The following is a 26,336-nucleotide window of genomic DNA, read 5'->3' as shown; positions in this document are numbered from 1 at the left end:
CCGCAGGTCAAAACAGAGCGAACCAAATAAACTTTTGCATTTTAGGAGCCGAACCACTGGATAAACAGGAAACTAACTCCCATTGTTAGATGTCCTGTCCCACAGCTGCATTCACGAATCACGACCCTAATTGGCAAACGCACTTTATGTACGTTAAAATATTTCTTGATGAGTAGAAATGGTAGCGCCCTGTCCCACATTTGCATTCACGACCCTAATTACCAGCTTTAGACAGAAAAGCAGCAAGGAACCAATTTGACAGGCACAGTATCAGAATCTTTTGTACAGCCGTACAAACGATATAACGCAGCCAAGTCTACATAGTAACATCAGAATCTTACATGAACAGCACTACAGGTCCGTTAAATAATTGAAACCATATGATCTGAACCATCAGCCCAGCTTAATCTTACATGAACAGCACTACAGGTCCGTTAAATAATTGCAACCATATGATCTGAACCATGGAGAACAATAGGTAGACAAGAGCACTACAACATTACTGATGACGTTTTACTGGGGTTCCTTCCACCAAGCTGGCTCGGAGACATCAAATCGAGGATGGTACCAATATGGCTTAGGCACAGGCCACCTGTTCCAAATTCTTTTCTCAATGCAAGTTCATGTTATATGAAATCGGACTGGGAAACAGCAAGAATACCTGTTTGTAACTATGGATGCACCCGATCTGTTTGTGCGCTTGTACTTTCCTCTGACAGGGCTTCTGTGGTCCAAATTCTTTACTCAATGCAAGTTCATGTTGTATAACTAGTATATGAATTTGAACTGTGAAACAGCAAGAATACCTTTTTTTAACAGATACATTGGTTATGTTTGTGGGCTGACTCATTCCTTTTCTTCCATTAAGAAAAGAACAATGTGAGGACAATTGATAAGTATATGCCTACATAATAAGAACGGATTAGAAAAAGTAAGTACATTTGTGATGGGAGATCAGTTGCACTTAGAACTTTTGCAATGATATGCCTGGGCAAATAAGGGGTTTTCGTAGTTCCGTCGTAGAAGTTCATGCCAACATAACTTCCATCAATAAAATTAACTAGTGGACCACCAATCCCAGCCTAGTACAAAAATAAAATGGAGATGTTACGTTGTAGATAGAGATGACAACTTAGTAAATGTGGTAATAGATTATAGAGGATAGTCACTGATCTTCAACAGTGTACCTTCTTGATTTTACAAGTAGACAGCTTAAGGTCTTTGCAGTTAAGCTTGCTAGGTCCATCCATAGGCAGCTTAGCCACTACACCAATTGTCCCCATTAGTAGTCCATCCTTAACCTCACGCCCTAAAGCTACTACCTTTTTACGTCCCTTTTCGCCGTGGAAAATATTCTCTGGGTGAACACAATGCAGACGTTTCTGAACACTGATTACAGCAATGTTATAATCTAAATGGTACAGTTCCAACGTCCCAGTAGCATGCTGATTTGGTGGGAGAAAAACAGCAATCTGCAAACAGTAAAGTAAGCTTAATTAACCATTAACTAACTTAGAGGGCAAGAAAAATAATTAGGAGCAGCTGATTTGGTGGGAGAAACACATCAATCTGCAACATTAAAATAAGCTCAAATACCATCATTAAACTTAAGAGGGCAAAAAATAATTAGGAGCAGCAACCTTCAATTTCTCATCAATCGTGTCTTCATTATTCAAACTTCTAATCAAACTGGCCGAGGTCAGAATAACGGGGGTGCCTTTTTTATGCCATTTTATAATGTAGCCTGTGCATGCAAAAGATCTCATGTCTCCTACACAATCACAACTTTGGCCATTATTCAGTGCAAACAATGTATGTGAAAAACTAACTAGTGTAGAACCGTAAAATTACCATTGAATGAAGTAAGCAAAACAACACGACGGCATAGTTTTCGTAGAACTTCTGTCCGGAGTTTAGAAAATACCAGTTCCTCAGTACCACGACACCAGAGGTTGCAATCTAAGCCCTTGTAACCATATAAATCACCAAAATCCTCTTCAAATTTATCACACAATTTCCCACCTTCTGCTTATAGGAACAAGTACAGGAGTAGTGTCACAGAGGTAGCTAAAAAAAGTTACCGAATGCAGAAGTCAGCACTATAGAAAGAAATGACTTACTCTCAAGAACGAGTGGTGGTGGCTCAGGATATCCCATGGATGTTAGATACTTGACAGTATTCCAATGTCCTGATGCAATTAAAGCGACCAGTATTAGTAGTCAGATGATGTGTATGACTAAATCCAAATGACATTCTGCGTATAATGATCAACATGTAACATCAATATAGAACAATGATTCACACCTGGTGGGACTATGCTGAATAAATCTTTAGGCAAGGTATATTCACGGTAGTTGGTAGAGTTCGGGCTGCAATAATACAATGTATGAGTAGTCATGATAAGTAAATACAGGAAGTACTAGCTCAACAACACAATAACTAAACCAACACATGAGCCAAGTAGAACAGAACAAAATGAGGATTTAAGGAAGACAGGTAATCAGGCCTACACCTATATTAAACAAAAGAAGTGAGAGGATAGAGCAGATCACATGTCCATGTTTTATCTGAGCAAAATGGCTTATATATCTTCCTCATTTAAAGGAAGGGAATATATACTATCTTCAACACTGAAGCGAAAGCTCTAAATTAGCAACATGAGATGTTGTACTGATGCAAGTACGCACCAGCTAGAGATAGAAAGAACCAAATAGTTATTAATGCACAGATATATGAGACATACCTGTACTTTTCAAAATACACCAAGCGTTCCATAAGCAACTCCCATGGTAGGATCAAGGTAGAATTGTCCTTGGTATCACATTCAATGTTCAACCCAATAAAGCGTCCATCCTTAGTCACAACTGGACCTCCAAGTCCAGCCTAGAAGCAAAACAAAGCGGCAAGGATTATGAAGGAAAAACGAGCCCAACAAAGAGTATCAATGCACAAAGTTCAACTGACACAAATAAAGCGGCAGGGGTTACAACACAAATCATGTTCCACATTTTTTATCATGCCAAAATTAAGGAAAAAATACAGCAGCTCACCTCTGTGATAGCACAATTACTGTACATCAGATGACCTTCGTGAGACCCACTAGTCGGGAGACAAATCTTCCCCTTAGCAGACATCAAAGTGCCCGAGCTGAAGGCACGCCCAACAGCTTCTACTGAATTAGGACGCAAATACTCTGGTTTTAAATCTCTGTACATTTGGTGTTCATCCACATGTATCTTACATGGATCTGAGTAGTAGAAGCACGTTACAAGAGCAATATATTTATCATATAGTCCCAATAACCCATCTACGCAAATATTTTTTTTGCCAGGAAAACGCACTTCAACCTATAGTGAAAAGAGTGGTACATCAGCACATGGAATGATCACAGTTACTTTGAAAAACAAAGATAATGGAACACAATGATTAGCAGCACTAACCTTCACTTTATCATCTCTGTTTCTTATTTCCTTAAATTCTTCAACCAAACGCTTTGATGTCACAACTATTGTTACTTCAGGATTCGTCATTGGCAGACGTTCCATAGCTATGCCTGAGCATGCAAATAAAATCTTGTTTTCTGCACAAGATAGTCATTCAAATCACAAATTAGTTGTAATTAGATACAGAATAGAAAATTCATAAGCATAAAGAAGCATCATTTACCATAATTACTATCGACTAAAGCAAGCGAGACAATATTGGAAGGCAAAGAAGTATCACAATCGACATATGCAGAACCAAATGGTTTCTCTACAAAACTCCGGTTCGACTTCTGATCAGGATGTCCATACTTTTCACAAAAATCTTTCCTGTTCTTCTTCCACATTCGGTTGACTAAATAAGAAACATGGTAATTAAACCACAACTGTTAGTTCTCTATAATAGTGCAATAAATGCAAAGAAGAACCAGTAAACATGAGATAATTAACTCACGTTCTGCCATTTGTTTTATCCGGAGTGTTCTGGGAGAAGTATCTCCTGAAACCAGTTTTACTTTTGACAGATTCTCTCTTCGATTCGCTCTTTCGTCCCTTGCATCTGCCTGCATCTTGACACTCAGCCTACTCTTTTCATCTCTGGCTCTTTGGTCCCTGTTCTCCTTATGCTTCTTTGCAGTCCTGAAGCAAAATAATAATAATAATAATAATAAGGGACGGAAATGCTTATCAGAGCATCATATTCAAGTAGAAATGAGAGACACAAAGTGAAACTCAAAATTGGGCCCCATGCATAGCAAAAAAATATAAAAGGAACTTTTTAATCATACCGATAATATAACATTTTCTCCTTGTAAGAAGTACATTTTGGTACATCCTCTGTTCTGATTTGGAATCGCAAAAGAGAATGGAGAGATTACTAATCTGTGTTTTTTGCTGAAATGCCCCATCCTCCTAACTTTCCTTGATTTAAGAACTTTGAGCATATTCAGGTGCAATGTTCTCCAAAATATTTTTGCTAGCGCTACTTTAGTTGTGTTTCTTGTGAAAGCAGTTGGAATTTAAGCAAATTACCCTCGTCAATGCTATAGTCAAGACTCACTTGAGGTCAGCTTGCATGATTGCATTAGGATGCACACAATCTAACCGGTGCAGAAAATCAAAAGCACCTGCTTCTAGGATTATTGTTGCAGTTGAATAGAGCAAATGCACAAGGATGGGAGAGGGGCTTGTTTGAGAAAATCTCCCGAGAGGGAAGTACGAGAGTTGTTAGGTTAGCAGATTTCTAGAAGCAAATTGTTACTGTTGTTTATAACCTACTTAGTTATATGATAGATTGATAGGATTGAGAGAAGAATTGTACAATAAATTTACAAGTACTAATGCTAATTACTCCTTGTATTCAGCACTAACTTGGGAGACTTTCACCTGCCACATTCGGAAAGCAACATAGTAAAGTGTGCTCTACCTGTTCAAATCTTAAATCGCCTAATTTTATGTGGAAATCAGGAAGAGGATGAATACTGGCAGCCAGTTCCTAGCACAATAGACCCTAACTAATTGTGATGGACATGGAGTGGATAGATGGATCATGGGCGGGGCGAGCCCAAACAAACAAAATAATTTGACTGTCTACAGGCATTGTTGGAAAAAAGGTAGAATCGAACACCAACAAATGCGTTGAGGCAATATCATATGTAGGAGTACATGGATTTTACTTGGATCAATCAAAGAGGAAGTGCACAATCTTTGGAGTCACAGGGATAATCGGATAATAATCGACTGAAGGAGGACTAGAATAGTCTTACATCCCAATTCCGCCGGTGTCAGATCTGTGAAGGGTGCCGGCGAGATAGAGCGGCCGAATCGGGGACTTAGGGTTTATTAGGGATCCTCCTAATCAGCGCTTCAACCGCCATCGAGCACACCCACGCGTCAAGAAAATAGCATATGGGCCGCGACCCACCTCCGCATCGTCTTGATCGTGCCCATCACCAACTCCTCAGCGCCATCGCTGCTGCTCGCTCCCCGCCGCCGCCACCGGCTGCAACCGCCTGCTCCTGCCTCCTGCGGCCGGCGGCGCTACCTCCCGCCTCGCCGCCCCGCTCTGACTGAGCCGCGGCCACCGCCGTCCAGCCTTCCCTCTAAATCTCCACCATCTTCTGCAGTTCCAGCGAGGTACCCGCACCATCACCAGAACCCTAAGTCGTCGACCACCGTACCCACCCTAGAACCCCAAGGTTTTACTTCATCTCCGGTGAGATAAATTCCTCGCCAAACTCATCGCCTTCGTTTTCTCCGATGAGTTTGGTCACCGCGGGAGGATGGTGGGCCAACCCGTTGCGTGGGTACGCATTAAAAAATATTTTAAGTGTTTATACATTTGAAGACCAAAAACAAACGTTCCAATGAACATTGTTGATGTAGTCATATGAAGATGCTGATCTCAAGGTCGTTCACACCTATAAGCCATGGAGTGCTACAACCGACAACATTTCTGCAGTTCTACACGTGTTCGGTGTAGACGATGTCTCCCGGACTCTGATCCATGAAACTAGCGGAGGAAGAAAGATTTGGACATCGCAACGATGTGTGTATGATGGAGATCTCAAACATCGTATGCACATTCCAATATTTTGAAACCATGCGTGAGGGAGAGAGGGTGAGAGGCAAAATCAAAGGGGGTGGAATGAGGAGATTAGGGGGTGGAATGAGGAGAGTAGTGGCGATGCCCTTAGAGCATCTCCAGTAGTGGCGATATATCACGTCCGCGCTAAAATAACCGTTGATATACCGCGCGGGCGGCTGATTTGTGCCCTCCAGCAGATGTGCCAAAGTTGCGTGCACTCTAAAACTCGCGCACGCCCTTCAACGCCCCAAAAATAGTGCTTTCGATCGAGCGCGCGCTATCATTGTGGCTCGCGCGCAAACAGCCAACCGCCGCGATGAAACTTCACCCGCACCCGCACCCGCACTTCTCCTTCCCCATTTCAGCAGTGTGCCGCATCCACACCTATTCGTTGGCGGCGGTGCTTCTCTCCACGCTCCCGCAGTAGATCCGTCGGCATCGCGCCTTGATAAAGCTTCCCCAAGGTCGTCGCGAGCGAGCCGCCGCCACGCCTCTTTTTCCCGGGCACGTTGATGAGCGCAAATTGCACACTCTTGGGGAATCCCAAGAGAAAGGTATGATCAGCACAGTAGCAAGTTTTTCCTCAGTAAGAAACCAAGGTTTAATCGACCAGTAGGAGAAAATGCGTGACTTTTGAAGGTGTTGCTAGCTGACTAGTGGCAGGGCGCACTACCGGCATCAGCAACAACGTGGAACCTGCACACACATAACCAAAATACTTTGCCCCAACTTACAGTGAGGTTGTCAATCTCACCGATTTTGCTGAAAATAAAGGATTAACTGTATAGTGTGGAAAGAGATGTTCGTTTGCAGTGGAATTAAAGAGAACAGTGTTTGCAGTAAGTAAACAGAACATGATGATTTTATCAGTGTAAAATAAAGGACCGAGGTTCACAGTTCACTAGAGGTGTCTCTCCTTAAAGATAAATAACATATTGGTGAACAAATTACAGCTGGGCAATTGACAGAATAAAGACCATACATGACAAGATGATTGCTATGCGATTCATTTATGCATTACAACATAATACATAGACTGTGATCCAACTGCGTCTATGACTAATAATCCACCTTCAGGTTATCATCCGAACCCCTTCCAGTATTAAGTTGTAAGCAACCAAATTATCCCATTAAGCAATGTGTGTAAAGTAAACAATATAATTATCCTTAGACAAATCATTGTTGTTTTCTCCCTAGTAGCAATAGCACATCTACAATCTTAGAAGTTATTGTTACTCTTCCAGATTACTAGAGGTATGAACCCACTATCGAGCATATGTAATCCCTCTTGGAGTCACAAGCACATACTAGGCCAAAGCATCTACTGGAGTCACAAGCACATACTAGGCCAATGCATCTACTAGCAACAAAGAGCATGCAAGATCACAAATAACATATGACAACTATATAATCGATCCCAACCATAGTATTTAATATTCATCGGATCCCAGCAAACACAACATGTAGCATTATATAAAGATGATCTTGATCATGATAGGCAGCTCACAAGATCTAAACATGAATCATAAATTGGAGAAGACAACCATCTAGCTACTGCTATGGACCCGTAGTCCAGAGATGAACTACTCACGCATCACTTCAGAGGCGGGCATGGCGATGTAGAGGCCTCTGGTGATAATTTCCCTCTCCGGCAGGGTGCTGGAAAGAGCTTCAGAAGCCTCCCGAGCTAGGGTGGGCGATGGCAGTCGCGACGGAACTTTTCGTGGATGGAGGCTCGGGTATTTAAGTTTTTCTCGAGAAGATGAATAAATAGGCTGAAGGGCGAGGTCGGTGGGTGCTTGGGGCCCACACCACCCCAAGGCGTGGCTAGGGCCTGTGCCGCGCCATGGCCTGGTGTGGCCGCCTCGTGGCACCGCTTCGTCTCTCCTCCGGACTCCATCTTTGTTACAGTAAAATAGGAACTTCGGTTTTTGTTTCGTCCAATTCCGAGAATATTTTCTGTACAACTTTTCTAAAATACAAAACATCAGAAAACAAGGAACTGGCATGCACTGTGGCATCTTGTCAATAGGTTAGTTCCGAAAAATGTATAAAAGTGCAACGAAGTGTAAACAAAACATATAGAAATTGGTGTAAAACAAGCATGGAGCATCAAAAATTATAGATACGTTTGCGACGTATCACACGTCTAGCGAGCTGCCGCCGCCACGCTGCCGCAAAGACCACCATGTCCTCCTCTAGCCGCGGCGCAACATGGTGCACGCAAGGTGCTCGACAAATCGCCGAAAGGTATGTCTCCGCCCCGCCGTACTATTTTTTTCCCATAGTAGATGAAATGAGTCCAACTTTTGCGTGTTTGTAGAGGTCTGATGATTCATCCAACGATGAACTTGAGATTGAGAAAGAAGAGAACATGCTAATTGCGGGGACCCAGCATACCACTGCATGTTGTAGTATACAAGTCGTTGATATGATCTTTGTGAAGGGACTTCCTCACAAATTGCCATATCCCTCAGAGTGGTACAACAGAAACATTGCGAGGTCATAACACTCCATACTTTATTACAAACATTGTCTTACAAGTTGGTATTCTCACGAGGTCCTATGAGAACACCCTAAGAGACTACTAAAGTACCATTACAACTTATACTAAAGATGAAAAGAGCTCAACAACTTATTTAGGTAAGTTCTACGTTGCTCGGCTCTATGATACTAAGGTATGTCACTACTCCTCCACCTCCGTGTCATCCGGTCCGTAGACTATCCCATAGTCTACGCCTTCCACTCCGCCGGTAAGATCGGGTTCTTCGTAGACCGGCTCGTAGCTTCCTTCCGGTGCTCCATCGTTGATAGCCTCCACTTCGGGATCACGGTCTAGCAAGGGTGTCGAAAGAAAGTGAGTACGAGAGGTACTCGAGCAAGTTCTAAAAGAATAAAAGGTGTTTGATGCACTAGCTACGACCATTGATCGGAAATCGCCGGTCAATGCATGTTTTGAAAACATTTCTTCAAAAGGTTGCTTTTATTATGAAAACTATGCCCGTCGGTCTTCACGGGTTGACCGGAACTTCGTGGAGTTCCTTTCTGCCGCGTTCGCAGTTCCTTCCCGGAACAAGGAGTGACAGCCACAATTTGATACACTCTGCAGAGGTGCGTTACTTTTCCCACAAGAGATCTCACCCTTTTTGCCATCCGCGAGGGACTTGCCCCCGTTCACACTTCCTTTGGTGTGAGGCCAGGTATAAAGATCCAAGCCCACACCGCCTTCTCCGCGACTCGCAAACCCACCCTTTTGTCCGACCGTATACCTCCAGTAGACTTCCCCAGATAATACGGCTTTACTCATGGTATACTCCGGACAATCCTTCATAGATCGGAAGAGATTAACATCACCAATGGATGGGGATTTAAAAGGATTTCCCAACCTATTGCGGCGGTGCCTCCGGCACCCCACCGTCTCCCCGATCCGTTGGCGTGCGAAGGAAAAGATACAGCTGGCTTTTCCGGAGCCATTATAGATCTCATGGTCAACGCGGTTTGTACGGCGCTAGAATCAACTGGACGGCATTGGTAATTTAATCCTAGGGTGATATAACCCATTGCAATGGAACCTCCACCATATCAACACATACCATGGTTCCATTGCCAGCCACATAGTCATATTCATAGTTGGAAATTAACATTTCATTTGCGATGCGGGAATGATAAGTATATAGCTTTGCATTAAAAGTAGTAGAAGATAATCAAGTTGACATGAGCAAGGGTGAACTTGCACTGTGGACTGCGAGATAGTGCGATTCAATGCGGTTGATGGAACCTGGACCTCGGGTTACGTAAGAAGCATCATTGTCCGGTAAGGACAATGTTATAAAAATCCAAATAATGCAATTATGGATGTATTATTTTATGTTGAATCCCTTTACCCCATTGAGTTATGACAATTTAGGGTTGTATTTAAGATTTATGTCTTTGACGGTAATTTACAATTGATTTAAAAGTATTAATCATTGTAATTCACACAAAGTACAATAATTTAAAGTAACATGAGTTTACTTGGTAATTACCTTAGTCATTCCAAAATAATTTGAAATTATAGATTTACCTCTATAGTTTTTGGAATAAAAGGGAATATAGTAGTTTTACGGGAAAAATTCTCTGGTTCAAAAGAGATGACTTGGAATAATAGAATCTCATTTTGAAATGTTTGAAAATAAGTTTTTGAACTTATTTGAGATTTTTCCTTGAATTTTAAATACAAGGAAATGATAATTGAAAATTCCAATTGATTATTTAAATTCTAAAAATTCATGATTTTGAATTTGTTTCATAAATTCCATTTCATATTTTATTCTGGTTAAGATTTATTTTTCATTCATAAATCCAATTTTTATTGGATTTTTAGAGTGGTTTATGATTTATTAAAATTTGTGAAAGTTTTGGTCTTTTATTAAATGTACAAAGACCAAAATACCCCTTCGGACCCATATTGGGCCCAGCCCAATAACTTAGGCCCATGGGACAGCCCACTAAAGCTTGCCCCATAGCCGCTTGGTGGAGCCGAACGGCCCACCGCACTCTCACTCACTCGGCCCTCTCACTCGCTCGACCTAACCCTAATCTCTCTCGCGACGCCCTGGCGATGGCGTCGCCGCCATGGCCGCCGCCCTGCTCCGGCCATCACCGGCCTCCTCCGCCGTGGTCACCTACCGATCTAGAACCGCCTCGAGCGGATCTATCGATCCGTCCGAGCCGTTCTCTCCTCTCGTCCTCTCCTGGCGAATCGCCTCGGTCTGGATCTCCTGGAGAATCGCCATGGGCGATCTGGTGGTCTCCGACAAGCTCTCGCCTTCGCCGTCGACGTGTGCGCCTCCGAGACCGACCTGGCGCGGGTGCTGCTCGCAGCGCCTGTGCCGTCGTCTCCATGCTGTGCTGCTGTGGTGGTGTTCGTCGGCGTAACGCCGGCGACTTCCCTGGCTTTGCAGCTGCTATGGCCGCGCGGGCACTGCCTCGCCATGCCATAGTTTCTGCCTCCAGGCGCGGGTAAGGTCTTTTGCTCCTCCTCCTTCTCTTCTGTGCGCCTCCCTTGTCACTGTTCTTCTTCCTCCTCATGATCTGTTGCTCTCTGGTGGTCTTGTGATCATCTAGAGTTATGCTACTGCTGCGCAATCTTACTGTGCTTCGGTTTACTGCAAGCTCATGGCTCAATTACCGTTTCCTGGTACTGGCACATGCTTCTTTGCTTGCTGTTCATGTTATGCTTGCCTTTCTTCTACCCCTAGCTTGCTTATGGCTTGATATACCCTGTTGTTCATGCTTATGGGCTTGCTATGCTTACTGGACTATTATGCTTGCTTGTCTAGGTGCACTTGTGATGCATCTGTGACACTTGTGTGTGTGCCAGAGGTGCCTGTGATATAATTCAGTACTACTACTGCAATCCAATGATCCATTGGATCATTTCTTGCTTGTTGGCAAATCCCTTTGTGTAGCTTGGCTTGCTATGATTGATCAATTTGATCAATTGTTTGTCAGTGATTGCTTACTGGCTAACACTGTGGTTATATGGTTCACTTATTTGGTGATGCTTGATGCTCAAGCATCATCTGTGCTTGTTGCTTACTTGCTCTAGTGGCTATGAATTAAGTTGTATTGCTTAACGAGTATCTTTGTTGTCATGCTTAGCATGGATCCGTGATAAATTCATGCTTAGATTACTTAATTCTGATGAACTGCTTATGCAGTGATGATTTAAATGTATTGCTTGTATATGAGTTTGCTGTTCATGATTCTTTTACAAGCAATCAAACTCTGAATCCATTTCTGGATAGTGATGTGGTCTATTTGGCTTGCTCTTATTTGGTGCTAAGTGTGATGTGACCTCAGTAGCCTTGCTACTGATTGGTTGCTCACTTAGTTAGTTGGATCTTGTGGCTACTCATCTTTGCTTGCATATTAGGGGATCATAGTAAGTATGAATGCCAATATGCTTGCACTGTGAAGAAATCTAGGGTTTTGCTTGATGGTTATGTGCCTAGGATTTTCACGTGTAGTCTATACTAGTTGCTATTTATTGCAACACATCTCTTGGTGCTATCCGTGCATCAGATCTTGCTTCGTGCACAAGATACGTATCCGGGTGGTTTCTATTTTGGTGGCTTTTTAGACTAGCGGTGATCCTTGGTGAAAACCAAGTGATGATTCACCTGTTGAGCATCTGCTCAACCCCATGACTATGTCATGCATATGATGGATTAGATCCATTGGATCTTCTCCAGGATCTTGGTATACCTTGTTCCGGCTCCTAGTATGAGATTTTGTGTTGATGCGGACTTGGGGTTTACGTTCACGACCCTTCACCTCCAGATTTGGTTGATCTTCTCAGGTCACCATGATTCCTGGTGGCTAAGTTGGTTGTGTTGGTTTCTGTTCTTGCTCAAGAACTGGATGAACTGAGCTTGTTCTTGCTTCACCCTTACCTGGTGAATCCTATCTGGTCGACTGGTTCTAGTTTCTAGGGTTTGTGCTCCTTTTATATGATCCCTACTTCTATTCCTGCATTGACACACAAGCCCGGCATGCTTGGTGACTATGCTTTTGCATGGCCTTGCTTTGTTGCTGCCTGACACACTTGAGCTGTGTGCTCTCATATGCTGAAACTTGAGCCTCTGCAGCTGCTCGGTTTTAGTCCGCTTGATCCTATCTTGTCTTGTCCCTGGTTTTGGACAAGCACAAGTGTCTTGTGACTTGGTTCTGCCTAAAGCGAAGATTGTGTCACTTGCTAGCTCGTCTAAACTGAATCTTGAGCTAACACTTATATTACGGCTAGTGTTTGTGATTTGTTTTGCGAGTTTTAAAGTTGAATATGACCAGAATATATTCTTCAAGCATTTAGTTTAGGTTTTAGTTTAGGAATAAACTTGTAATCTTCCTTTTTATTTCTGTTTATTATTCATTGATTCTTGTATCAAGAATATTGTAAAGACTTTGTAATCTGTGTTGATATCAATAAAGCCCAAGGTTTTTGTTTATGAGCTTTTTGATTATGTGACATTTATATTCAGAAATAATCATTGTATTTGTGATTCACTTTGAAATTCAAAGTGATTTGAATTAATAAGTTGTTTGAATTATGAATTCCATTTATATTGTTCAATGTTTATTGTTTAATGTAATGACACTTGTCAAATGAAATCAATTCCCCAAATCAACAAGATACAAAAGAGATCATGTCGAAATTTCCCTAACTCACATTGCCTAACCCTAAATGCAAGATGAGAGAGAATCTCGATCCCTCTTAGGTTTAGTTGCAATAAGGCGCGAAAATTTCCCCCGTTTTGCGATGAAATGCACATCCCATTTCTAAATCTACCCTTCGTTGTTCCTAGGTTACGGGTTATTACAGCCTCTCCCCCTTAACGAAACTTCGTCCCGAAGTTAAGATTGGTACCTGAACATCTCGGGGTAAGACTTCCTGAGTTCTTCTTCGTTTCCCAAGTAGCTTCTCGCTCGGGATGATGTTGCCATTGCACTTTGCGATATTTGATTGCTCTGTTTCTTAATTTCTTCCATTGTACTTCTAAGATCTTTTCGGGCCTTTCCACATAAGTTAGGTCGGATTGCAATTCTATTTCTTCATATGTGATAGGATCATCCGGTGCCTTCAAACATTTTCACGAGTTGTGAAACATGAAATACATTATGAACTTGACTTAGTTGTGCCGGTAACTCCAACTCAAAAGCTGTTCCTCGATTCGATTGATTATCTTAAATGGTCCAATATATCGAGGGCTTAACTTTCCTTTCACTCCGAACCTTTTAAGTCCTTTCATTGGGCTAACCTTCGGATAAACCATGTCTCCCACTTTCGGTTCCCAATCTCTTCTCTTTAAGTCGGCGTAACTCTTCGACGACTCTGAGCTATCTTGAGTCTATCCCGGATCACCTCGATGACGTCTTGTCTCTCTTTGATGTAGTCCGGTGTAAACTCCTTGTTTTCTCCGGTTTCAAACCAACAAATTGGTGATCGACACTTCCTTCCGTACAATGCTTCGTACGGTGCCATCTGAATACTACTACGATAACTATTGTTATATGAGAACTCCGCTAAAGGTAAATGATCCTCCCATGAGCCTCCAAAGTTCGGAAGCACAAGCTCTAAGCATGTCCTCAAGTATCTGATTGGTTCTTTCGGTTTGTCCTCCGGTTTGTGGATGATATCTTTGTCTCTGAAATCCAACTTGGATCCCAAAGATTCTTGTAGTTGTTTCCGGAATGCTGATGTGAAAATCGAACCTCTATACGAGACTATCTTCTTTGGTACTCCATGTTTACTCACAATTTCCTTCACATAAATATCCACAAACTTTTCTGCAGTATCTTTTGTGTTTACGGCTATGAAATGAGCGCTCTTGGTAAGTCTATCCACTATTACCCATATCATATCCTTCCTCTTATTAGTCATTGGTAAACCAGTAACAAAATCCATTCCGATTTCATCCCATTTCCATTCGGTATCTCTAGTGGTTTGAGTAATCCTGCAGGACTACGATGTTCTGCCTTCACTCGTTGACATGTATGACATTCGAGACATATTGTGCTATTTCTCTTTTCATGTTGTTCCACCGAACATCTCCTTCAAATCCATATACATCTTGGTACTTCCTGGATGTATGGAATAAGGAGTTTCATGTGCTTCTTTTAATATGATTGTCTTCACTCCTGGATCATCCGGTACACGGATCCTTTTGGAAATATAATGAATCAAAATCCCCTAGATGGAATTCCGATGGTCTTCCTTCGCCAATCCTCTTGATTTCCTCTTGAATGAACAAATCATCCAGCTTGCTTTCGGATAATCTCATATTTCAAGTCCGAGTACATCTCATCCATAATCCTCATGGTTGCTATACTTCCTTTGATATCACCTTGAATAAACAAGATCCGAGCATCTTCTAACTCCTTCCGAAGTTCCTTTGGAATCTCCCATTCAGTAGGTTGATTCTCGATACTTTTCCTACTTAGGGCATCTCGCTACTACATTAGCCTTGCACGGTGTATAGTTGATCTTAAGGTCGTAATCCTTAATCAACTCCAACCATCTCTTCTGTCTCATGTTTAATTCTTTACGGGTGAAGAAATACTTCAAACTTTTGTGATCGGTGTATAACTCACACTTGGATCCATATAGAAATTGTCTCCAACTCTTCAAAGCATACACAACTGCCGCTAACTCGAGATCATGTCTTGGGTAGTTGTGTTCATGTGGTTTCAAACTTGTCTTGATCCATAAGCTATTACCTTCAGATCTTGCATAAGAACACATCCAAGTCCATTCTTGGAAGCATCACAATACACCGTGTAATCCTTTCCGGATTCGAGGACCGCTAATACCGGTCTTTGTGGTTAACTTATCCTTGAGTGTTTGGAAGGCGGCTTCACATTCATCGGTCCACACAAATGGAGTATTTTTCTTGAGTAACTTGGTCATTGGTCCTGCAATCTTCGAAAATCCCTCTATGAATCTCCGATAATAGCCTGCCATACCAAGAAATCCTCGTATTTCCTTAGCATTTTTAGGTGATTTCCATTCCAATACGGACTGAACCTTGCTTGGATTCACCGCTATGCCTTCTTTGGTTATGACATGTCCAAGAAATTCAACACTATCCAACCAAAATTTGCACTTGCTGAACTTTGCATATAGCTGATGTTCTCTCAAAGTTTGCAGAACTATCTTCAAATGTTTGGCATGTTCTTCTTTATCTTTGGAATAGATTAAAATATCATCTATGAACACTATCACAAACTTGTCCAAGTACTTCATGAATATCTTGTTCATCAAATTCATGAAAATTGCTGGTGCATTGGTTAGTCCAAATGGTACAACCAAGTATTCATGGTGTCCATACCTTGATACGAATGCTGTTTTTGGTACATCTTCCTTCTTGATCTTGATTTGATGGTATCCTGACCTTAAATCTATCTTCGAGAAGACTCCTGCTCCTTGAACTTGATCAAAAAGATCTTGAATTCTAGGTAAAGGATACTTGTTCTTGATCGTTACATTGTTCAAATTTCTATAATCTCCACACATTCTCTTTCCTCCATCTCTTTTATCCACAAAAATCACCGGTGTACCCCATGGTGACACACTTTCTTGAATAAATCCCTTCGTTCCAGTTCATCTATCCGAGCTTTCGGTTCCACTAACTCCTTTGGCCCCATCTTATATGGTGGTTGTGCTATTGGTCTTGTGCTCGGAATCGAGTCGATTGTGAATTCGATCTCTCTATCGGGTGGCATTCCTGGTAGTTCCTTAGGAAATACATCCTTAAACTCATTCACTACGGGAATATCTTCAATTCTCACTTCTTTCGAGTCGTTGAGTTCCAATCCAATCTCTAATTCACCGTACTTATCTCCTTGGAACACTATTCTACCTCCGATGGAGTCGCGAAGTGATCTTGTTTTGTCTCCACGAGTTAATCACCGCTCCATTTTCTCGTCAACCAATCCATCCCTAGGATGAGCGATATGTCTTTCATGGGTATGATTAATAAGTCCGCGAAATACACACGAGTCACATATGGTTAGGACTTGTGCTTCTTTCACGTGGGTCACTAAGATCGTTCCCCCCGCGGATAGGACAGTTATAGGGGTTTCTAACTTAGAACATCTAAGCCCGAATTTTTCCACAAATTCCAATGCAAGAAATGATGTGGTTGCTCCAGTATCAAATAATACTTTGCCGGGATGAGTAAGAATGCTTAGCGTACCTAAGACTCGTTTGATCCGACTCTTCCGCTTGTTCCAAAGATGTGCAATTCAGCTTTCCATAAGGCTTTCCCTTCTTGTTGTTGTAGTTATTGTAGTTGCGGTTGGTGTTGTTGTTACTCGTTGTTGCGGTTGTTGTTGTTGTTGTTTCCACCTCGTCCTCCGGAGCTCGTCCGTTCCGGACGCCTTGTTTGGACAATCCGGCTTGATGTGTCCTTCCTTCCCACAACCATAACGGATGATTCGGGTTTACGGCAATCCTTACCGCAAATGACCTCTCGGGCCACAATTGTTGCAGATGATCGCGGTTAATTGGGTTCGACTCGACCTCCCCGATTGTATTGATTACCGGTGGTAGGTCGATATCGAGGTTTGAAACTCCGATCGAGGTAGTGGTTTACTAATTGGGTACTTCCTTGGCTCTATACGAGCCCTCTTCCTCCTGTCCTCCTCGGACTTGCACGTAGTCATCCTCGAAAGTGATTGCCGAGTCAATCGGTTCACGGAATTCGGCAGTTCTTGCCAACCTCAGTTGCATCTTCATGTATGGATTCATGCCTTTCATAAACCGCTTCTTCCGCTTTTCCTCTGTATCCACATCCTCAGGTGCATATCTGGATAACCTATTGAAATCCCGAACATACTGCATGATTGGTGCAGTATTCTGTCTCAGTTCTTCAAATTCCCTCTTCTTCAGCTCCACCACGCTGTCCGGAACATGAGCATCCCGAAACTTCTTCTTGAACTCCTCCCGGGTGAATACCTTATCCGGAGGGTGTACTTGCTACAAGGTTCTCCCACCATGATGCTGCTGGTCACGACAACGGATAAGTGGTATATCCGATCTTCTCCTCATCGTTGCAACCAACGGTCTTCAATTTCCGTTCGGTATCCATAAGCCAATCTTCAGCGTCCATTGGTTCCGGAGCTGATGTGAATGGTAGTGGTCTTGCATTTTGGAAGTCCGATAGTGTTACTCCCTTGCCTTCATTACCCCTCTCATTGATGACATGGGTAAAGAAATCCTGCATATTCTTGCTCTGACTTTCCTGGTAACGCCTTCCGTCTTCCTCCATTGACCTCATATACTGTTGGAAGTCTGGGTGCAACATTGGGTGTGGTGGTGGTGGTGCGTTTTCTGCTCTAGCTGCTGCATCTGCCTCCTCTTTTTCTCTTTCTTCCCGCTCTCTGCGAGCCTCTTCGGTTTCTACTAACGCCATTTCCCCCTAGTCCCGTAACAAAGAGCGATTACTCATAATTACACCATGCGAATGTTTTCTGAGCTCAACTCATTGCCCGGTACTAGTCACACAATTAAATCAAGAAGCAAATCCAAAACAAACATTTATTATGTATATACACCGTATAATACATAACACACTCACAAACTTATATTACATGTGGTATATATAAACCACTTATTTGGCTCCAAGCCCAAGCCAACGGGAATTTAAAATACGTTCTATTACAATACCACCTAGATTACTTTATTCTTCCTTGGAGCTCTACTCCTCATCGTCTTCATTCGCCTCCGCGTACATCCCTGGGGTCCAACCAATACAGCGACTAGTCTTCCGAACACCGTCCGGAACATAGGTCCTTCCGAGTAGGTATGTAATCCGAATCGGACGAAGTGCCGAGACGAGAGATCTGTCATTCCAAAGTAACTAGATAAAGACTCATACATATCCCCGGTGGAATACGAGTGCCTCTTCTCCGAGTCATCCATGGAGGATTCCTATTCACTTGACCCCTCATCTTCTTCTTCTTCTTTTTCTTGGTTCCGAACTCTCACCTACTTCGTATCTGCGATGGTTTAGATATGCCCATCTCCAAATCTAAAGAAATGGAATCAGTACCTTTCTCTTCCTGCTCGTAGTGTTGGTTAACATTTGGGTTAACCGCATCACTCTCATCTCCTGTATCACATGGAATTGGCTCCTCCTCATCACCGAAAGGTTCCCCGAAACGCCAACCCGTCGAGTTTTCAATCGGTGACTCCGAGCAATTTATGTTCCATGAGTGGTCTCCCCCATATCCAGTATCACATGATGCTGATACGTGTGGGTAGTGCGGAACAAAGTTAGGTGTAAGTGGATCTCTTGTAGGTAGATTTCTCTTGAACCACTGGTCACTCAAATCTACATCACTATCTGGGTTAAAGAAGGGTGTAGTATGTTGTGGTTGTGCCCTCAAGTCATGCATCCGAGTTTGGACTTTATCAGGGTCCGTGAACTCAGCTAGCATGTGGTCAATCTCACCTCTCATCTTCATGTGTAAAAGATACATCGTGGTCAATAAAGACTTACGGCTATCCATGTGCTCTGTCGCTGCAGCTTCGGGACTTCCGTGGGCTAACACCAAATGATTAAGAGTGGGATCCTCATCTTCCTCGGCATGAGGTATATGAGAAAATTCCGAACATAGGAGTTCCTATCGACTTGTGCTGCCTTATCTCAAGGATTGCCTTGAATAGGCCCATATGGTAGGCTGTGGTGATAGTTTTGGCTTCTCCGTATGGCATTATACGACTCATCAGCAGTTTTTCCGGTAGTTGGACCGATACTCTGCACTTGGCTAGGATTTCCCCATCATAGTAAATATACTTGATAACAGGTATCCGTGGATCGCAATGAAGTTCCTTCGACATCCCACACGGGAGAGCTGTTATTGGTCCATCATAATCACCGAGCCAACCCTCAACTTTCCTCAAAGTCCTCTTGGGAAAAGTGTTCGCCATTATGGCTGTATACAAAAGCAGAATATTAGTAGTGATAATGCATCATAATAGCTATAATAAAGAATTATCGCACTAAAATATATGGTTTTGCTATTCTCAAGTGAATAACCACCATATTTCTAGAGAATCCTTTACTATTTCTACTAGGCTCCTACAGGTTTCTTCCCTCTACTAGGTTTTTCCAACCTAAGGTCGCAACATTTGCTCTGATACCAGCTGCGGGGACCCAGCATACCACTGCATGTTGTAGTATACAAGTCGTTGATATGATCTTTGTGAAGGGACTTCCTCACAAATTGCCATATCCCTCGGAGTGGTACAACAGAAACATTGCAGGTCATAACACTCCATACTTTATTACAAACATTGTCTTACAAGTTGGTATCCTCACGAGTCCTATGAGAACACCCTAAGAGACTACTAAAGTACCATTACAACTTATACTAAAGATGAAAAGAGCTCAACAACTTATTTAGGTAAGTTCTACGTTGCTCGGCTCTATGATACTAAGGTATGTCACTACTCCTCCACCTCCGTGTCATCCGGTCCGTAGACTATCCCATAGTCTACGCCTTCCACTCCGCCGGTAAGATCGGGTTCTTCGTAGACCAGCTCGTAGCTTCCTTCTCGGTGCTCCATCGTTGATAGCCTCCACTTCGGGATCACGGTCTAGCAAGGGTGTCGAAAGAAAGTGAGTACAGAGGTACTCGAGCAAGTTCTAAAAGAATAAAAGGTGTTTGATGCACTAGCTACGACCATTGATCGGGAAATCGCCGGTCAATGCATGTTTTGAAAACATTTCTTCAAAAGGTTGCTTTTATTATGAAAACTATGCCCGTCGGTCTTCACGGAGTTGACCGAACTTCGTGGAGTTCCTTTCTGCCGCGTTCGCAGTTCCTTCCCGGAACAAGGAGTGACAGCCACAATTTGATACACTCTGCAGAGGTGCGTTACTTTTCCCACAAGAGATCTCACCCTTTTTGCCATCCGCGAGGACTTGCCCCCGTTCACACTTCCTTTGGTGTGAGGCCAGGTATAAAGATCCAAGCCCACACCGCCTTCTCCGCGACTGCAAACCCACCCTTTTGTCCGACCGTATACCTCCAGTAGACTTCCCCGATAATACGGCTTTACTCATGGTATACTCCGGACAATCCTTCATAGATCGGAAGAGATTAACATCACCAATGGATGGGGATTTAAAAGGATTTCCCAACCTATTGCGGCGGTGCCTCCAAGCACCCCACCGTCTCCCCGATCCGTTGGCGTGCGAAGGGAAAAGATACAGCTGGCTTTTCCGGAGCCATTATAGATCTCATGGTCAACGCGGTTTGTACGGCGCTAGAATCAACTGGACTGGCATTGGTAATTTAATCCTAGGGTGATATAACCCATTGCAATGGAACCTCCACCATATCAACACATACCATGGTTCCATTGCCAGCCACATAGTCATATTCATAGTTGGAAATTAACATTTCATTTGCGATGCGGGAATGATAAGTATATAGCTTTGCATTAAAAGTAGTAGAAGATAATCAAGTTGACATGAGCAAGGGTGAACTTGCTCGTGGACTGCGAGATAGTGCGGTTCAATGCAGTTGATGGAACCTGGACCTCGGGTTCTGTAAGAAGCATCATTGTCCGGTAAGGACAATGTTATAAAAATCCAAATAATGCAATTATGGATGTATTATTTTATGTTGAATCCCTTTACCCCATTGAGTTATGACAATTTAGGGTTGTATTTAAGATTTATGTCTTTGACGGTAATTTACAATTGATTTAAAAGTATTAATCATTGTAATTCACACAAAGTACAATAATTTAAAGTAACATGAGTTTACTTGGTAATTACCTTAGTCATTCCAAAATAATTTGAAATTATAGATTTACCTCTATAGTTTTTGGAATAAAAGGGAATATAGTAGTTTTCAGGAAAAATTCTCTCGGTTCAAAAGAGATGACTTGGAATAATAGAATCTCATTTTGAAATGTTTGAAAATAAGTTTTTGAACTTATTTGAGATTTTTCCTTGAATTTTAAATACAAGGAAATGATAATTGAAAATTCCAATTGATTATTTAAATTCTAAAAATTCATGATTTTGAATTTGTTTCATAAATTCCATTTCATATTTTATTCTGGTTAAGATTTATTTTTCATTCATAAATCCAATTTTTATTGGATTTTTAGAGTGGTTTATGATTTATTAAAATTTGTGAAAGTTTTGGTCTTTTATTAAATGTACAAAGACCAAAATACCCCTCCGGGACCCATATTGGGCCCGACCCAATAACTTAGGCCCATGGGACAGCCCACTAAAGCTTGCCCCATAGCCGCTTGGTGGAGCCGAACGGCCCACCGCACTCTCACTCACTCGGCCCTCTCACTCGCTCGACCTAACCCTAATCTCTCTCGCGACGCCTCGGCGATGGCGTCGCCGCCATGGCCGCCGCCCCTGCTCCGGCCATCACCGGCCTCCTCCGCCGTGGTCACCTACCGATCTAGAACCGCCTCGAGCAGATCTATCGATCCGTCCGAGCCGTTCTCTCCTCTCGTCCTCTCCTGGCGAATCGCCTCGGTCTGGATCTCCTGGAGAATCGCCATGGGCGATCTGGTGGTCTCCGACAAGCTCTCGCCTTCGCCGTCGACGTGTGCGCCTCCGAGACCGACCCGGCGCGGGTGCTCGCTCGCAGCGCCCGTGCCGTCGTCTCCATGCTTCGTGCTGCTGTGGTGGTGTTCGTCGGCGTAACGCCGGCGACTTCCCGGCTTTGCGAGTCGCTATGGCCGCGCGGGCACTCTGCCTCGCCATGCCATAGTTTCCGCCTCCCGAGCGCGGGTAAGGTCTTTTGCTCCTCCTCCTTCTCTTCCGTGCGCCTCCCTTGTCACTCTGTTCTTCTTCCTCCTCATGATCTCGTTGCTCTCCGGTGGTCTTGTGATCATCTAGAGTTATGCTACTCGTCGCGCAATCTTCTCTGTGCTTCGGTTTACTCGCAAGCTCATGGCTCAATTACCGTTTCCGGTACTGGCACATGCTTCTTTGCTTGCTGTTCATGTTATGCTTGCCTTTCTTCTACCCCTAGCTTGCTTATGGCTTGATATACCCTGTTGTTCATGCTTATGGGCTTGCTATGCTTACTGGACTATTATGCTTGCTTGTCTAGGTGCACTTGTGATGCATCTGTGACACTTGTGTGTGTGCCGAGGTGCACGTGATATAATTCGAGTACTACTATCGCAATCCAATGATCCATTGGATCATTTCTTGCTTGTTGGCAAATCCCTTTGTGTAGCTTGGCTTGCTATGATTGATCAATTTGATCAATTGTTTGTCAGTGATTGCTTACTGGCTAACACTGTGGTTATATGGTTCACTTATTTGGTGATGCTGATGCTCAAGCATCACTGTGCTGTTGCTTACTTGCTCTAGTGGCTATGAATTAAGTTGTATTGCTTAACAGTATGCTGTTGTCATGCTTAGCATGGATCTGTGATAAATTCATGCTTAGATTACTTAATTATGATGAGCTGCTTATGCAGTGATGATTTAAATGTCTTGCTTGTATATGAGTTTGCTTGTTCATGATTCTTTTACAAGCAATCAAACTCGAATCCATTTACGGATAGTGATGTGGTCTATTTGGCTTGCTCTTATTTGGTGCTAAGTGTGATGTGACCTCGGTAGCCTTGCTACCGATTGGTTGCTCACTTAGTTAGTTGGATCTTGTGGCTACTCATCTTTGCTTGCATATTAGGGGATCATAGTAAGTATGAATGCCAATATGCTTGCTCGTGAAGAAATCTAGGGTTTTACTCGATGGTTATGTGCCTAGGATTTTACGTGTAGTCTATACTAGCTGCTATTTATTGCAACACATCTACCGGTGCTATTCGTGCATCGGATCTTGCTTCCGTGCACAAGATCTGTATCTGGGTGGTTTCTATTTTGGTGGCTTTTTAGACTAGCAGTGATCCTTGGTGAAAACCAAGTGATGATTCACCCTGTTGAGCATATGCTCAACCCCATGACTATGTCATGCATATGATGGATTAGATCCATTGGATCTTCTCCAGGATCTTGGTATACCTTGTTCCAGCCTCCTAGTATGAGATTTTGTGTTGATGCGGACTTGGGGTTTCGTTCACGAGCCCTTCACCTCCAGATTCCGGTTGATCTTCTCGGGTCACCATGATTCCTGGTGGCTAAGTTGGTTGTGTTGGTTTCTGTTCTTGCTCAAGAAGCTGGATGAACTCGAGCTTGTTCTTGCTTCACCCTTACTCCGGTGAATCCTATCTCGGTCGACTGGTTCTAGTTTCTAGGGTTTGTGCTCCTTTTATATGATCCCTACTTCTATTCCTCGCATTGACACACAAGCCTGGCATGCTTGGTGACTATGCTTTTGCATGGCCTTGCTGTTGTCTGCTCAAGCACACTTGAGCTGTGTGCTCTCATATGCCGAAACTTGAGCCCCTGAGCACTGCTCGGCTTTGGTCCGCTCGATCCTATCTTGTGCTCGTCCCTGGTTTTGGACAAGCACAAGTGTGTCTGTGACTTGGTTCCGCCTAAGCCGAAGATTGTGTCACTTGCTAACTGTCTAAACTGAATCTTGAGCTAACACTTATATTCGGCTAGTGTTTGTGATTTGTTTTGCAGGTTTTAAAGTTGAATATGACCAGAATATATTCTTCAAGCATTTAGTTTAGGTTTTAGTTTAGGAATAAACTTGTAATCTTCCTTTTTATTTCTGTTTATTATTCATTGATTCTTGTATCAAGAATATTGTAAAGACTTTGTAATCTGTGTTGATATCAATAAAGCCCAAGGTTTTTGTTTATGAGCTTTTTGATTATGTGACATTTATATTCTGAAATAATCATTGTATTTGTGATTCACTTTGAAATTCAAAGTGATTTGAATTAATAAGTTGTTTGAATTATGAATTCCATTTATATTGTTCAATGTTTATTGTTTAATGTAATGACACTTGTCAAATGAAATCAATTCCCCAAATCAACAAGATACAAAAGAGATCATGTCGAAATTTCCCTAACTCACATTGCCTAACCCTAAATGCAAGATGAGAGAGAATCTCGATCCCTCTTAGGTTTAGTTGCAATAAGGCGCGAAAATTTCCCCCGTTTTGCGATGAAATGCACATCCCATTTCTAAATCTACCCTTCGTTGTTCCTAGGTTCTGGGTTATTACACTAATGCTATTGGCTTGGCGCACCAACAAAGAACCAAAGCGAGGTGACTCGTTTTTTGGTAGACACAAGTTGTGGAGGGAAAGAATCGAATTCCACAATAGATTGATGCAGATGTATTTCAACGAAAATCCGACATTTCCCGAGCACTACCTCCATCGGCGTTTTCGGATGCTTGTTCAAGCGCATCGCCGCTGAGGTGGCCAACTTTGATCGGTTTTTTGAGCAAAGGAGGAATGCCGCCGGAGAACTTGGGCATAGCACCTACCAAAAGGTGACCGCCGCCTTGCGTATGTTGGCATACGGTATACCGACGGATCTAGTTGATGACTATTTGGCTATGGAGGATCAGTCAAGCCATCGAGTGTGTAAGCGCTTTGCCATTGCAATTATGCGCGTGTTCGGTACCACCTACCTGAGAGCCCCCAATGCTGAAGACACGGCTAGGCTTTTGAAGGAGAACAAGGCTCGTGGGTTTCCAGGAATGATTTGCTCTATTGTATACTGGAGTTGAAAGAATGTTGATATGGGCAATTTAAAGGGCACAAGAAGGATTCCACTATCATCCCTGAAGCCGTGGCAGATTACGAGACTTGGATTTTACATGCATTCTTTGAAATGACTGGGTCGTGCAATGACATCAGTGTTGTTCAATGGTCACCACTTATGAACATGATTGCATAGGGCCACAAGAAGAGTTTGAAGCAAATGGCCACAATTACAATTATGGCTATTATCTTGCCGACGGCATCTACCCAAGGTGGCAAACATTTATGAAGCCGGTGGTCAAACCCAAAGGTAAGAAACAAACTCAATTTTAGGATACACAAGAAACAACTAGGAAAGATGTGGAGAGAGATTTTGAGATTTTGCAAACCCAATTTGCTATTGTGAGAGGTCCGGCTAGATTGTGGGAGCAAGATTGCCTTTGGTACATCATGACCAATTGTGTCATCATGCATAACATGATCATAGAGGATGATCGCCGGCAAAGATGTGAACTACTCCTTTTTTTTACTCTATGGGGGTTCTTGTGAAAGTGCATAGAAGAAAACATAGAGTGACGTGTTTCTCTGCGTCATATCATGCCATTCGGTCAAATGATGTGCATGATGAGATTAAAAAGATCTCATCGAGGAGTGGTGGAAATGAAATGACAAATAATAGTGCCTACATTTTAGTTCATTTGTTGAAAAACAATTTATTGTAGTGGTGATGAAAACTTGCTGTATTTGTTGGTGAACAATTGTTGTATTTGTTGTATTTCTTATGTACTATTTGCTTGTGTTGTAATAATAACTAGGTAATTTATTGTCAAATTATTTGTTTTTGTTTGATCTTGTTGATTCTTTAGTTTCTTGTGAAATATGTTTACGCCGGTGCTAGCTGAGGGGGCGACTTTGCCTATTTTTAGTGCGTCGCTTTTTAGCGGTGCCAGTGGAGGAGAAACCGGCAACGCGCGCTATACTAGGATGCAACACGCTGCAAAGTGGATTTAGAGTTTTAAAGAAAATCTGGAGAAAAAATCTAGAGGTTACGAATAATGTATGCTACATCGGTGTAAAATCTTAATGCAAACAAATA

General features: G+C 42.7%; 1 protein-coding gene across 2 annotated transcripts; it reads right to left on the bottom strand.

Moving 5' to 3' along the window:
• Positions 1 to 267: 267 nt before the first annotated feature.
• LOC124676935 lies at positions 268 to 5,443 on the bottom strand. Of its 2 annotated transcripts, XM_047212945.1 has the most exons (15): positions 5,408 to 5,443; positions 3,938 to 4,122; positions 3,668 to 3,838; positions 3,442 to 3,581; positions 3,052 to 3,348; positions 2,745 to 2,884; positions 2,306 to 2,370; positions 2,121 to 2,189; positions 1,852 to 2,025; positions 1,641 to 1,771; positions 1,188 to 1,472; positions 940 to 1,082; positions 807 to 857; positions 662 to 724; positions 268 to 592 (listed from the first exon to the last, which is right to left on the bottom strand). In XM_047212945.1, exons 1-15 carry the CDS (start codon positions 5,431 to 5,433, stop codon positions 514 to 516), a joined length of 2,019 nt encoding a protein of 672 aa, XP_047068901.1. In that variant the 5' UTR covers positions 5,434 to 5,443; the 3' UTR covers positions 268 to 513. The 2 variants fall into 2 exon arrangements, with proteins under 2 accessions (XP_047068901.1, XP_047068903.1); XM_047212947.1 differs by lacking the exon at positions 3,668 to 3,838.
• Between the last annotated feature and the right edge of the window lie 20,893 nt (positions 5,444 to 26,336).

The sequence above is a fragment of the Lolium rigidum genome, chromosome 7 (genome assembly GCF_022539505.1).
Source record: "Lolium rigidum isolate FL_2022 chromosome 7, APGP_CSIRO_Lrig_0.1, whole genome shotgun sequence".
In the NCBI taxonomy this organism is placed as follows: domain Eukaryota; kingdom Viridiplantae; phylum Streptophyta; class Magnoliopsida; order Poales; family Poaceae; genus Lolium; species Lolium rigidum.
This window is presented reverse-complemented; position numbering and strand designations above follow the sequence as displayed.